This window comes from Cheilinus undulatus, linkage group 21 (assembly GCF_018320785.1).
Source record: "Cheilinus undulatus linkage group 21, ASM1832078v1, whole genome shotgun sequence".
Classification (NCBI taxonomy): Eukaryota; Metazoa; Chordata; class Actinopteri; order Labriformes; family Labridae; genus Cheilinus; species Cheilinus undulatus.
Window position 1 is genome coordinate 19,990,120 of NC_054885.1, and position 15,925 is coordinate 20,006,044.

Genomic DNA, 15,925 nt, shown 5'->3' on the forward strand with positions numbered 1-15,925 from the left:
TCTTAGATTTTGGTTGCTTTTTTCATAAAGGAGGCATAAGTGGGTCCACAGGATGAAACAACTTTGAAGCTTTATCTTGCGACAGGAAGTACGCTGCTTTGTCAGTAAAGGGGTTGGAGTCGTGGGCGTGTCATTCCGGGGAGTGTCTGTGTTCAGCCAATTAAAGTCTAGTCATGAGGTCGGTGGGCGTACCCGCCCCGCCCACATTATCCTCTCCCAGCTGCAGCACGCTTTTGTTCAAACTCAGAAGTCAGACAGTCAGCTCCTGACAGAGGTGCATTTTGATGTGACTTACCAAACGCTCTTCTTCAACGCTGACATCAACTGCGTCTTCCTTTCGGGTTCAGTTTGATGTATTTTTAGCTCCTCGGCCACTTTTTGGAAACTGTTATCGTTTTTCTCCACTTTGACCGCGTGAAGTTTTTCAAACAAGGACAGCAAGGTTTCGCGAGCAGCAACTGGAGTCCTGGAAGAGGGGAGGATTTTCCTAGAACCGGTTTCCTCGTCGGTTTGGTGGAGTTTGACTGCTGTCATGTACAGTTAGTAGAATATCTACATGTTTGACAGAAAGGTGAGAGTAACCTTATGCTTCCCTTCATCCTTGACGCTGGATATCTATGGAGAGGGGGTCCTGTATGCTCTCGCGCAGCTCTTGGAGTTACTTGTGGCCGAAGCAACACCGTGAGTGTTGAATTTACCGACCTGGATCGCAGAAGACGACTCATTTAACCTCATTTGAATGCCTTTGCAAGGAGTTTGCTGGTTTCTGTGCTGCAGGCAGGGCTTCAGTTTGCTCGGACGGGACTATGGGGAGAAAGAGGAGGAAGAGTCTTTTGAATTGCGCAACAAGGAGGACTTGACTCCCAATGGACGGGTATAAACTCTCCACCTGCACTACACAACCACTCACGTGCTCACATATCTAGAGTCTATAGACTGCACACTCAGAGTACAGGTGTAGCGTATCTAAACTTTCATGTAGTTACTTTAAAAGTGTCCTGTCAGTCACATCAGACATATATAGGGCGAGTTTCATGGGCATAGTTTTCACATTTGTACCAAATGACCTTATTAAAATGGATAACTTTTGAAAAGTTAACATGTATTGTGTTATCAAAGCCTAATAAAATGCATCTTGTGTTCATACGATTTACCAGCATTTCTGAATGAGCAGTCTGTTCATATGCTGGCACATGTATGTGAGATCAATGCCACCTTGTGACACTGAAGCTGTGCACAACATGCAGCAAAGCTGCTGTCAGGTTTTGACTCTTGCATGATCCTGGAGACTTTGGCAACACTAAGTGACCCCCCCACACACACACAAGCTCTGATGCAAGCTGTAAAACCCAGTGTGTGCTGAACTGATCCTGTGTGTTTGGCCTCTGTCCGCTCCATTGCAAATAAGACTGTGGCCTTGTCTTCTCTGTAATGTTAGTCATCTGATCGGGCACAGAGAGTTCAGCATTGTCCACCCACTTGTGAGGGGGCATTGTTGCCTTGTAGTGAGGTAGGCTCTCTCTGTATGACCCAGCGTACAACTCTTTTATGTACAGTTTCTCAGAAAAATCCCCTTTCAAATAATTAATAAAGCCTTTCCTTACATTTTACACTTTTTTTATGAAACAATGTCTACACAAAAATATAACCCCCAACATCTTTATCCATGTTATTATGTTAATTTAGTCATAACGAACATATTCTGTGTGCAGACTTTGTTAATGAAAACAATACCACCTTGTATAACCTGCTTATCTATTTATTGACCCTCTTGTCTTCTTGCCACCAACCAGTGCAGCGCCGCAGCAATTTGCATGAAAACGTTAGGAGTAGATAAGTTTTACACAGTTATTGCCCCAACAGAAGTCTAACAGAACCAGCAGTCTTCAGATAAGAGCAACATCTGTTGCTCAGTAGCATCCAGAGAGGTGTTGATGTGGAGCACTCATAATTTACCATCTGGCTGGCCAGTGGTGCTCAAAGGAACCCAAATGTGCTCCATATTCATGATCAATAGAAGATCATAAGAACAAGTCCCAGTGGAGATGCCTGATGTCCTTTGAAAGTAATATGCAGAGGTGCCCTTTCTGGTAACTTTCCCGCATCCATCATTTAAATGCAACCAAAGCACAGCTCCCTCTGCAAAATCGTGTACCTTATGGTGACTTGGTTTTAACACTGATTTGGGGAAGAACAAGGCTTTATGAGGTAATACAAATTGGAGAAGTATACTTTAGTGTAGAATAGTTTGCAGAAGATTCTGCTGCCTTTGTCTTGTTATTTATAATTCTACCTGAAAATTAGCATGCTTTATTGGCCAAATGTGCTTACACAACAAGGAGTCTGACTCTGGTTAGCTTTGCTTTTAATGTACAGGAGTTAAACATCTGATATAAAAAAATAAGAAAAATGTGAAATTAAATGTACAAGCTGTAGTTGGGTATTTTAGCCTGTATATACAAGTCTGTGTGCAAAGTTAGTATAGCTGCAAGGTATACATAGTGCCAGAATAATTTCTGTAACACATTTTCATACGTATGGTAGTGCAAAAACAAAAATATAAAGCTTATAATGCCTCTTTATCTTTACTGCAGCTACTCCTATCCAACTATTGTGTTATTTCCCTTATTAGATTTCTGGGTTTATTGATGTGTTCCTTTTTAAAATTTCACAAATCAAGCCCTCTTTATTTGTTTAGCACCAATTCATAAACAGTTATTTCAAGCCACTTTACAAAGAGATAAGCTGTGCTGGGGTTGTTGAAGTATCGAGGGAAATGCAGAAAGATGGAAAAGGGGATGCAGACACAGAAAAGAGGGAAATACAGGAATAGAAAAGAAAGAGGTGCAGAAAAAGGGAAGAGGGAGATGCAGAAAGCAAGACAACAGGAAAAGAAACAATGAATTTGATAAAAGAAACATAGCACAAAAAGTAAGAAATTTGCTTTTGGTAGATTATGTCTTCATTAGACCAATGCTTATTGGCAATACATCTTAAAGCGTTGGAAAGCCTGTTTATTTCCCTTTTAAATAGTACCACATTTGTAAGGAACATGCATTTGTAGGATGAGCAGCAGAGCTGAGTATGTGGGTTGTGTCCATAAAAAATTTCCCACATCTTCTCTGCCAATGCCAGCTTATTCTGCCATTGACTCTGGTTTGGTGTTTGGTTGATTGGATGATTGAATGCTGAAGAAACAGGACATGTTGGCAATTTATTCATTAAACAATCAGAAGCCTTAGTAGCGTGCGGAAGAACCATACACAGCCATAACAGCCTGGCTCCTCCTCCTCATGCTGGTCACCAACCTGGCCATACACTTCTGTGGGATGGCATACCATTCTTCAACCAGCATTTGTCACAAGTCAGCCATTGTGGTTGTGTTGGTCACAAATGTTCAGTGTTCAGGTTAGGGGTGCTTACGGGCCACTCCATCCTCTCTACTCCCAAATTCTGAAGGTAGTCTCTGATAAACCCTGCTCTGTCTGTAGAAGACAGCCTATATGCTGCCATGGTAACAGTCTTCTTCATGGGATGCCCACTTTTCTGCCCGTCTCTGACATCCCCTGTTGTATCAAACTTGGCTTTCAGTTTGGAGATGGTTCTAGGACCCAGTACAAATAATGCCAAATCTTGGTTTTGCAGGAGTACTATCTTAAAGTTGTTCTTTTGCACGGGCCCTATCCAGATCAGTCAAGTGTCTCATGCCGATTCTTGTGGCAGACGCCTACTGACCGTAGCAGGGCCCATGCTCACAGGTACTGGCAATCAGGCACCTGATCGTCAGTACCAGAAGCTCAAACAAGAGTCAATAGCAACAGCAAAATAACCTTATTGGCACTGGCAGAGAAGATCAGGTGAATTTTTCACATAGTCAGCTCTGCTGCTCATTCCTCAAATGCATGTTCCTTGCAATTGTGGCACCATTTAAAGGGAAATATACCAAGAAGCACTGTTATAACAAAAAAACAATCTACCAGATGAAAATGGCCTTGCTTTTTGTGCAAAGTTTATAAGGCTGTCCTGGCCATTAATCTATCTTAGACTCTACGACAACATTCTTTTATTTCTATTTGGTGAACATTGTGTCTTAATCTAGCATCTGGCTTGCCCTGTCAGTTTTATCAGATTATTTTTTTACATGGAGCGCGCGCCTTATCCATTCTGCTACCTGCGCCCCATTATCAGATTATTTTAATGAAAGTAACAACTTTATTGGCTGATGTAAGTGGTGGTATTTAATATATTATCTAAAGACAGGACACTACTCTGTTGGACTTAACTTGCCCCTATGTTTTTATTTGATTTGGCCACCCAGGTGTTCTGATGTGATTGATTATTGGTTATTTGATGTTTTTATGTAATCAGTCCACTTCCACAGTTCCTGTTTCCTCTTGATCTGTGCCACTGAATAATGCTGTGTGCATTGTAACTCAGTGTCAATAGTTCACGCGAAGCTAATAATTAGGACCACAGCTGAACTACTCGAAGCCAATACCATCAGCTGACCTACTCTTGGCCAACACAATCCATTATGCTCCCAAGAGCCCCTCCTCTCTGAAAGCCAAACAGTACCAGTTAGAGGGGGTAGGGCTGGGGGCTGAAGATGGCCAATAATGATTCCCAGGGAAAGCCCCCCCAGGGCTACCCGCCATCGTTTACCTAGAGAGCTCCAAGCCACATTTTCAGACAGCAGGTCAGACCTCCCTGGGAGTGCGTGTGTGTCTTTTGGATTAAAAATACTGAAATACGCTATTTAGTAGGCCTCTGTTCAGCTCCTGAAACCCACAGCGCTAGCCCAGGACATCCACAAATGTCCACCATGATCCCCTGCGTTGTTTGAAACATACTGCCAGAGAATCCCATCGTTTGCAGCATCAACAGCACCACAGTCACTCTGTTCCTCTTCTCACTGAGGTTGGAATCATGAGTCAGTGCTGACGTTCGTGCAGGCTTTGCCCTTAAGAGAACAGGGCCATGTCAGAACCTTTCCCTGTATGTTTACAGTCCTCGTTCAAAGAAACTGCTCTCCAACAGCTGCCCAAACAGTCCCATTGAGCTGAATGCCTCCAGTGTTGAAACAGAAGACACTAATTTTAGGACAGGACATGTGTCATTCTCTCTCTTTTCCATGTTTCCAGTGAAATTTAGTTTGGTTTTTATGTTTTTTTATGGTTTTATAAATCACGTTTACCAATAAACTAGAAACTTGGTTTTAAGTGTGGGCTGGAGCACCACAGTGCATCCTGCTGCTTAGAACAAATGGGCACAGTCTGACTGGCCTGAGAGCAGGTTCCATTAACCATCACTACTGGGCTCCATCTTCAGAGGTGTCACGGTACGCTGGTTTATATTTGGTTTCCGTTGCGTCTCTGCCTCGCCACCTCCAGGCCACACATCTGGTCTTCAGGCTGTTACTGGCGGAGCCCAAGCATTTCCTCCTGGTTACTCAGCCTCCCAGGAGAGATGGAGAGAGAGGGAGAGAGTGAGCGAGAGCGGAAGTCGGCCACGGAACGAACACATCACTGCGTCGTTCCCTCCGTGCTCTGCTCTAGTCTGGAGTGATTCATCCCCTGCCCGTCCAAAAGGGGAGCTTTTGCCAGCTCTGCATCGCACGCTATGCTTGTTCCTCATCCCACAGCCCATTAACTGCATTGGAAAGCTATATTTCTGTAAAGTGTCAGGTATTGTGGGGAATTACTCAAAACATTTCCAATTGATCTGCCTGACTCATTAGTTTATTGATTCTCTGATTAGTTTATATGACAGGAGTAGAGTTATGTTGCACTGATGTGATTATTATCGGTTTTTCGCAGTCAGACCAAGCTGTCTGACTGAGCTTTCTTCCTCAGGGCTACTGGTTTGGTCAAGTCATTCATGGGGGAGGGAGGTACTCCACACTTTTTTACACTGTTGAGTAATCCTGCCTGTCTTAAATCACCTTACCCTTGGTTAAGCATGAATCAAATCTCATTATCCAAACCTTCATCTTTTCCTAATTCCCTTAGAGCCCATCTGTCTTATAAATACAGCACAGACTCCAGGCTCGTCTATAAATTTGTATGTTTTCTTTGTTATTTTTAAGCCATCCAAAAAGAAGCTGTGGACTTTTTTGCACAGCAAAGGCTATACTTAGGCTAGTTTGCCCAGTAGTAAAGTGTGGTGTGTGAACTGTGAGGGGCCCAGAATTGACCTGGATAGTGTTTCAGGTAGGCCTACACCCCTGTGCTGAGCCAGGGCGGCCACGAGAGCTGGCTCAAGGCTGTGGCTCACAGAGACAACAAGTCAGGCCACAGGGACACACACACCCTGCCCTGCACACCATGCAGGGACGCAATCCAAATGTGCACAGGCAAGCTCTGGTGTCTGATGGGGTTTTCCAAGGTCAGGTTGGGAATCCAGGGGCATTATCACTGTGAAAGGAAACATCCTTTCCCATCTTCTTCTTAACGGGAGAGTCCAGGAATGAAAAGTTCATTGTTCCAACCATGAAATCCGATTTTACGTGTTGGCCAGTGGCAGCCCTGTTTATAGTCAGTAGAAGCACTAACCCCAATTTCCAAAAGTGACATCCAAGAAATGAGGAATGTGATTCCATATGAGAAGATAGCCTGCTGTCTGGAAAACTTCTGTAAAATTTTGCATGCAATTTGGGCAAGATTTGTTACTGTTTTAACCTGATGGTCAGTGCCACAATAATTTTATCCTTTCTATTTTTATACATGCCTCGCCATAGATCTGTTTCCTGTTTGTTTTTTATCTGATAGAAAAGAAGAAGACATCTTTGTTAAGTTATGAGTGCAATCTCACAAATCAGGGTTACTCTTAGGTCAACAACCTTATATGAGGAACGACTGATCTGAATATAGGCATCCCTGGGTTTTCTGGTCAGGATGCACGCAGCTATTGCACAAAAGATTCCTCTGTTCCCCACTCCTATATTAAATGAGCTTGTTTTGCATGCCATATTTCTCTCCACCAGCACAGCCCTTGCAAGTAAAAGCCAAGCATTACAGGAACAGAGCAGCTATGTGCTGGGCCTGCCAGGGGTGGCTGCACTGTAACACAGCCACTGAAGTCAAACTGCTGAGGGATCACTTCAACCTGTGGACCAGCTCTGAGGAAAGGCTACTGTTTGTGTTCCATTATCATCTATTTACACTATTCTCTCCCCTGTGTTGACAGAGTCCAGCTGAGGTGACTGTTTCTCAACCAACTCGCACAGCCAACGGAACAAACGGGTAAGAGGAGAGACAGAAACTGATTTTCTTTTGAAACCATAATTAAAGGAAGTAATAGTTCCTTGAATTTCTCATTCTTCCTCTGAGTGCTGGGGATTTCTGCATAAATTCTCAGGCAAGCAATCGAATACAGACCAGTCACTTTAATTTAACCTCATCTGCACTGTATTTCGTGTCATGGGGCTTTTCTCATGTGCCCTTGCCATGACATATGTGCCTGTCCTCATATGCTCTCACATGTGCACACCAACAAGCGTGAGGGACTCGCATGTGAATTGGTGTGTGAACTTAAATTTCTGAGCTGAAGCACTGCATCGATAGCTTATGAATTACTATGCAGTCAGTTTTAGAAATTTAACTTTGCAATTTTGTCATTGAAAGGTTAGGTGTGAGGCACATTAGCCAATGTACTATGTTTATCTTCATCCTTAACGATTGGTATTGATTGCAGTGTTTTATGACAAGCTAACTCTGTACAGCTTTCAGATTAACAATAGAAATGTCTGTTTTACTCTGCCCAGCTTCCAGGTTTATGGTTAACACTATCCAGCTTTAGGGCCCAAGTACTGAGTGGTGTGAGAGCCCTGTTGAAATCAGTGGGTTAGTTATACACAATTTATATTTTTATAATCCTAACTCCAACAGGAAATCTGACATTTTTTATAGATTAGAAAAACATGGGGTGTTTTGGCCCATTCCAGCAGTCATACTTGATGGTACTAGTTACACTTATAATGTTGGTAGAATTGGTAGAAGTTTTTAGGATTTCTTACATTAATTGCCCTATTGTGATGAAATTACCACAGTTGATTCTAAAAGTTGTCAAAGTCAGGCACATCCTTCCCTTTTTTCACAGTTGTAATAAGGGATGAACGCAGTTCAGAAGTTAAACAGTTAAACTCATACTCAAAGGTGTAAGATTTATTTGTAAAACTAATGCTCTTTTGAAACTGTAATGAGGCCTCCTGCCAGTAGTAACTGCTGTGGCTTTACTTAATGGCCACTTCTTTTCCTGTCATTGCTTACCCCTGGACGTAGATATTAGGAGCTTAGCTTTTCACATGTCATACAACAGCATGATATGACAGCATTTTGAACTGGTAAAGGGAAATAAATTAGTATGTAGGCTGTCAAGGCATTTGTTTTGAAGTTTAAATATTTCTGTTGTTTTCATGCAATTTTGGGAAATGTATTTTGATTTATGGGGAATTTATTAAGAAAGTATAGGAATTTTGCTTGACATTTTGAGAGTTTACTTTAAAATTCAAATTTTCACTAAATTTTTGAGGATTTTTTATTAGAATGTTAAGGCTTCGTGATAATGTTTTACTAGGGAATTTAAGCCTATTTAAATACAATTTGGAGTACTTTTATAGGATACTTTAAAATATGTTTAAGATTTTCCACAGAAATTTTAGATTTTTTTAGAAATTAAAGGAATTTGTGCGGATGTGGGAAAGGAAAGATTTCAACAAATTTTTTGTTGGTTCTTTTGTGCATGTTTCTGGTGGATTGTTGTTGTTTTTTATGTGAAACACATCAAATGAATATCTTGACAAGGGAGCAAAAAATGGTGAACATAACTACAGAACATGTTCATATTGTACTCAGTTAACACGATGTGCATAAAACCCTAAGAAAAATGTGGGCATAGAAGGATTAACTCTATCAAAGAACAAATCCAAAAACTGCTAGTTTGAATACTCCACACTTAACCACAGTTCTTGGTTATGAGGACTCTCCACTTGCCTCACAAATAACACAATTCAAATGCTTATGTGGTTGGCAAGTGATTGTGAGTTCCAGTGAAAAGGAGTAATTCATGAACGGCCTGATCTCGACTATTAGTGCTGGGTTGTGATCTCAGACAGTGATGCAGCCAGGCTCTGTCTATTCTGTCTCTGGCATCAATGCCCTTATCATCCCGAGCCTTCTCCCCTCATCAACAATCTTTACTATACATCTGCCGACTCATCAGTCACACAGAACAACTCCTAGGTATATCATACACAAGAATGAATAGATGAGGGTCTGCAAGATCTCTCAACAAGATGAGAGCTGCCACAGAAGTGGGTAAGGGAGCTGAGGTTTAGACATTATTCTACATGTCACACAGGCCATGCTACCTCTTGAAGAAAAGGAGGAAGTGAAACCATGAGGAGAGAGCCAGGTTAACTGGACTGCGTGACTCAGTTCTACCTCAGCACTCCCAGAAGAGGTGTGGCTCAGATGTGTGCTTGTGTTTATGTGTGTGCACCTATGTCTATGTCACTTCTGCAGTATAGTGGAGGTGGCCTCAGGCCACATGGCATAATTAACTACAGGTTTTGAAGGGAGTGTGTTAAGAGCCTGGCTGTAATCATCACACTGAGTGCAGAGATTAGAGAGCGTAGTGCTGGGTTATTACCTGGCCAATGACCGAACACGCCCTAAAGTTCAGCTGTAGAGAGAAAGCCAGGCCGAGCTCTGATAAGTCAGAGCTATCTGATGCAACAAGTGGTGCCAAAGCCATTTATCATCAGTCTGAGATAAAACAAGTGGGAAAGCGCCCAGGATAGTCTTGCTACAGAATGTTCATTTCTGAGAGTCACTCTCACAGACTGTTCATCTGAAATACATGCTAAAGCTTTCAAAACAAAATCAGATTAAACTTCTGTTAAGGGTTTGGGTAAGGGATAAGGTAAAGGTTAAGATAAAGAAAGTCAAATACCTGACCTACAAAACCTGATTACAAAACGTTAGATAAAGCCAAGTAAATATTCTCCTTACAGAAAAAAAGCTATGTAGCTAAAGTTTACCTCAAAGCAGCTGCATTAGCTACATTGCTAAGTTAGCTTTAACTACATTTGCTATAGCTCATGTTGCTAAAGTTCATGTTTCTTAAGATAACTTAGCAATAAATAACAGAGCTACATAGCTATGTAGAAAACATAGATAAAGCTAAGCTCACAAAGCAGTTACATTAGCTACATTATAGGTGTAGCTTAGTTAGCTTTAGCTATGTTTGCTAATGCTCACAGTGCTGAAGTTCATGTTTCTTAAGCTTACTTAGCTATAGATAACAGAGCTACATAGCTATGCACCTAAAGTAGCTAAAGTGTAGCACATAAAACAGCTATGTATGCTATGTAGGTACATTATCTAGGTAGCAGTGTTTTTTTAAAGCTCACGTTGCTTAAGCTAACTAAGCTACATTGGCTTATGTTGCAATGTTAATTACGTAGCTAGCGTAGCTACTTTAGCTTTAGCTAAAGCTTACAAAGCTAAAGTGAACCACCGTTCATGTAACTACTTCTAAAGCAGAGCTATGCATAATTTAATCCCACATAAGACTTCAGATCTTTTTCTGTTTAATTTATGAAATGTTGCTTATTCTTTAATGTTTGCAATGAGGTTAGTTCATGGATTTAACTGCCAGATTTTGTTTTTGGATAAAGCTGAATAAAAAAAAAAAAATCTAAAACTGGAAATGCATTGTACCGGCAAATAACGGCATTTCCTTTCCGAGATACACGGCGTCTTAGGCGAACAGTCTGTGAGAGTGATTATCAGAAATACACGGTCTGCAGCCAGACCTCTCTCTTTATTGAGGGATCAAAAACAGTTCATGGTAGATGTTTTACTGCAGGAACCTGTCTTAAGATTCTTGGAACAAAATTCTAATGTCATATTTTTTTTATTTTATCCTTTGTCTGGAGCCCTGTAATGGATTTGGCATATGTTTACACCACCCTCTGTGAGTTGTAGCCAGTTAACTGAGAGTGAGTGATGAACATTATCTGACAATGCGAGACCTCCTCTCTGTCTGTCAGTCAGCACAAAGTGCCAAGCAGCCTGCTCCCTCCTGCTGTGATCACACTCAGATCTGTCTTACATCATCACTATTTTTTCATCCCTACTTTCCTAACTCTCAAGCCCCTTCTTATGGCCGGGTCAGAGCAGAGTACAAACTGTACCAGAAGGAAAGTGGACACTCAAGAGCCGTTCCAACTCCTTTTCTCACCATTATTTCCGTCTGCTTTCTCGCTAGCCCCTCATCTTCTGTAACAGCTTTTGACAGACAAAAACTGACAGACATTTTTGGTGGGTGATGCCAGACTGTTGTAGCTGAAAGGCCAGTGTTTGTGTGTGAATGTGAATTAATCTGTGTGAAAGAGAGGTGTGCATATGCATAAAACTTGTGGGTGTTAGCATTGAAAGTTGGCCCCATGATAATTGTTTGTCTGAGTTTGTTTCCCTGTCTGCCAACTATTTATCCATCTCAAGCTGAATCTTTTTACAGCACAAATACAGAAAATTCACAGAAGTAACTGCAGTTCAACTCAAGAGTCACTCACCTTCCATCATAAAACTACTTGCTGATGTACACTCTCTCCTTCAGTCACAAACTCAGACTTCCTGTTGCACACACACATGCCCCCACTCCCTCCTTTCTCAAAACATGACTTTTTTTCCTCTACCCTCTACCTAGTCCAGAGTTTCTTGGCAGTGGTCTTGAGTAAACAGCGTATTTTTAGCTGGGAGGTCATATAGGCCCAGTCTTAATAACCACATTCCCATTTTCCCACCAGCCCAGCTCCAGCTAGAGGCCCATGCTGTACTGTGGGGGAGGGGATTGAGACTAAAGGGAGAGAAATGGATTTCTACAAAGAGAAACAGATTATTTAGAGCTCCGGTTTGACCCCGTACATATTAATGAAGGCTGTCTCAGACAGTATTATTCCTCCTCTGATGTCTAATAAACTGTGTAACTTAATGTATGGCCACCACTTGTAAACAGAACATGATCCTAAACTTCAAAAGAAAAAGGATACTGCTTTGAGGTTGCTCGTTTGATTGCCTTTTTGGTCACATCCATACATTTTCCAGATTTCTGTAAACATTCACACAAGGGTAATTTTTTGCAATCATCTATGCACTTGAGGTGGCAAGGCCCCGCTTTGTATGTCGGAGCATGTCTTCACCATGACTACTGCGGTCATCAAAGCCCGAGAGCAAGGACACTACTCCTCTGACTTTGATTAGTGTCTCTTCATTTTGATTAGATCATGGACTGAAATCAATTACTCATCTCTCAGGCGGCTCCCACCAAACGCATGTTGGCAAACTAATCAGCTCTCTGTGCTGCTCATGCTTAGTGGATTTCAGTGTTACCATCACTGCCAGCATGAAGAGCCTATAGACAATATGATGCTCATTAGTTGTGATAACGTTGCTACTGTTTGTCCAAACAGGCCAGTATGATTCCAATTGGCATATTCAGAGTAACAAGGCAGCTTTCACGTACTAATGATAAAGTATAACCATCTTAGACATCATCATAATTATGGGATATTTTGTGATAGATAATATTTAAATACAGTCCTAGCGGGCTCACTTTTTATACATTTTATTTAGAAGTACAGTAAAAGTCAGCAACAAAGGATTTGCTGCCATTGTGCCAACATTTGGAAGGATATGAAGTAGGGGTGCACCGATCGATCAGCCAAGATTGGTATCGGCGCCGAAATGTGAAAAATGAAAGACTAAAGGAACTGATATAATTTAGTAGTTTGGACAGCAATGCTTTAAACTTTTCATTTATATTTGAGAGAACTACCTCATGTGCAGTTAAAACAACAAGTTTGTATAGTTTCACGAGTATTGTTCAGTGTTATTCAATAAAATAAGATTTGAACATTGAAGGTGTATGCTGTCAGTTATAAAAAAAAAATCTGTATTGGCAAAAATCAGAATCGGCAGGTCAGGCTTTTTAAAGATCGGTGATCGGCCAGAAAATTGCAATCGGTGCACCCCTAATATGAAGGAATGATATGTATTGTATGATATGATACAATGCAATTACGATATGACATGATTACAGTACCATGCCATACAATTATGATATAATACAAATAAGATATAATACAGTACAATGTGATTACAATACGATATAATACGATACTGTATGGCAAAATAGGTGCAATATAGGATTGAGTGTTTTGGCATGCTTTGCCAACATGCAATATATGATACAATACCATGTTATGTAGTACAATGTGGTACTACAATACAATATTAAATATTACATGCAATATTTAACAATCCAATGTTATGTTAGGAATTAAAATACAATATAGGATAAGATAAAATATGGTACTGTGACATTATCAATGTTTACCATACATTGATGATACTTTGGTGTGCCACCCAGGTATATTTGCAGCCACCCAAGTGTTAATGCCAACCATTTTGTCTTATTCCATATATAATCACCAGCCACACTGATAGAGATGTCCACTTGCAAATAAATAATGCACTATTTTAATGAGTGACAGTTTATAGTTTACATTTACGTGCAGAGCTCATCAGCATGGGGCATGATGAACACATCCCTTACAGACTCATCTTTTGGTAGCTTGGACTCGTCAGGTATTTGGACTTCTCACAAGAATCTTACTCCTTGACCTAAGAGCCTCTGCTGCTACTTCCTGCCGATATCATCCTGTATTCCTGTTCTCTTGGGCAATAGATGCAGTATGTGATCTTGTCAATGAAAAGTCTTCGTATACACAGCTCACCTGCTATGATTAAGAACTTTAGATTGAAACATTTCAAAAGGCAAGTGATATTTGAGCGTCTTTATGCAATATACTGCTGATGAATACAATCAAAAGAGGAGAAAGTGCTATTCCATGAAAATCACTGGATGATATTGCATATTGATGACTTAGATTATCATTAGAATTGCTTTGATCACTGGAAAACGTTCTTCCAAAGTTAGTTGGGACACACCAACAAATCTTTGATGTTGGAAGACCCAACAAAGTCCATACAGAAATGATAGGTAATATTAATGTCTAAAACAGTTGAGCTGAGGTGTTAAGTGGCAATAAAAAGAAAAAAAAATCATGATGATAAAGCCTCTCCACCTGACCTTGTAGCTGCACGTGTTTTCACTTGTGGCTGATTAGACTTCTTTGTCATGACTGCATGGACTTGTACAGACTGACTGATTGGTATTTCCTCGACTCTCCTTTTAGTTCTGTTGCAACTGTAAGGGCGGGACAATGAACACCTTTATCATTCTTCTAAGAATGAGGAATTTTATTTGCTGATGTAATCACTGGTAAACCTCTCTCAACTTCACTGAGCAGCTGTTTATTGTAGTCTGCTAAGCACTTTAAGAAGTACAGTTGTTGTTTTTTTAATTTAAGCAATGTCATATTCTTAGTTTAAGTTTTAAAAAATGTAAGCCAGACTTTTTGTCAAGTGAATACTTTATTTAAGAGTAGAGTTTGGGAATTGTACATCTTGAAAAAAGGCTGAATATTTCATGTTTATACTTGTAACAGTGACAATAGGCAGCTGTCTTTATGAAACACCTCATCTCATTATCATCTGCATACTACATAATGTGTCAGGTCATAAATGTCATTACATATCACTCCTGTATGGATGGCGGAGAGCATTTAATCAAACAGTAATGCATGTGACTGTGTGTATTTGGAAGTCCTACTTTGAGACACCCTACCTTACCAACTGATAGGGAGCATTCTATTAATCTGGACTGGCCCAACTTTTTTGTCATTTAATCTTCTAAAATCTTTCCTGTATTACTGAACAGAAAATTGAAATGAATGTAAAACACAGCCCATATTCATGTGATGCCCATTCCTGCTGTAGCTGATGTGAAGTCCTTGAGGTGCTGTCTGTAGATGTTCTCTCCCTCTCTTCTCTGAGCTGTCTAATCCCCATGTCAAATTGTTTCCTGCTCTCCGCAGGAAGTTGCCCGCTAAAGGCCCCATCATCATGGCCTCTGCCGGGGCTTCTGGGATGTGGGGGCGGTAGTGTGGGGGCTGGGGGTTTGGGGGTTTAAGAGCTGCAGGACAGCTGTGGAGATCCAAAGCACCCACATCACTCAATACTGCACAAACATCTGCCCCAAGCAGTGATACATTTACTGTTATTTGTCATTCAGCTTTTATTTGTTAGATAAAATCATGACTTACAGATGTAACCAGACAAAGATTCAGCAAGACATGAGACCTGGAGACCTAGAAATAGTTTCTTGTGTCGTGTGGAATCGTGCTAATATGTTTGTTCTGGCCCAGTTCTTTGAGCTCTTTTGATAAGTAATAGAAATGCTAATTCAGTCTATTTTGACCAAACGTTTTCTGTGACAGCTTTCATTATTTAATGACAGAAGATTTTCACTTGACTCATACTATAAACTATGTTATCTATAAACGGAGACAATCTTTCACTCTTTTAGCATGTTGATGTTTTTGTTGGTCAAGTTTAAATGTTACTCATTTTATTGACAAAGTGGAATTCAAAGCTGGAAGCTGGTCTCATGTAGTTATTTATTTATTCATTGGCATTTTTCTACTCTAGCTAATTTTCATCAACTTATCTCAAACTTAACTGTCAGTGAAACTGCACTTGCATGTAGTTCGCTGTATGTTTTTAACATAAATACACTCTCCTCCAAAAGTATTGGAACGGTGAGGCCATTTTCTTTCTTTTTGCTGTAGACTGAAAGCACTTGGGTTTGAGATCAAAAGATGAATATGAGACAAGAGATCAAACATTTAAGCCTTTATTTCCAGATAGACCTGAGCGATATGGACTAAAAATGATATCCCGACATATTTTTGCTATATTCCAATACACAATATACATAGCGATACTGTGAAGTGTCC

The 15,925-nt window shown here is 40.6% G+C and overlaps 1 protein-coding gene across 1 annotated transcript in view; it reads left to right on the plus strand.

Moving 5' to 3' along the window:
* The first annotated feature begins 253 nt into the window (after positions 1 to 253).
* Positions 254 to 15,925, plus strand: part of plekhh3 (pleckstrin homology, MyTH4 and FERM domain containing H3) — a 44,180-nt gene continuing 28,508 nt past the window's right edge. The window contains exons 1-2 of the mRNA XM_041817427.1: positions 254 to 874; positions 7,186 to 7,241. Of these exons, the coding sequence (XP_041673361.1) occupies positions 740 to 874; positions 7,186 to 7,241 (191 nt within the window). The 5' untranslated portion in view covers positions 254 to 739. The remainder of the gene's footprint in view (positions 875 to 7,185; positions 7,242 to 15,925) is intronic.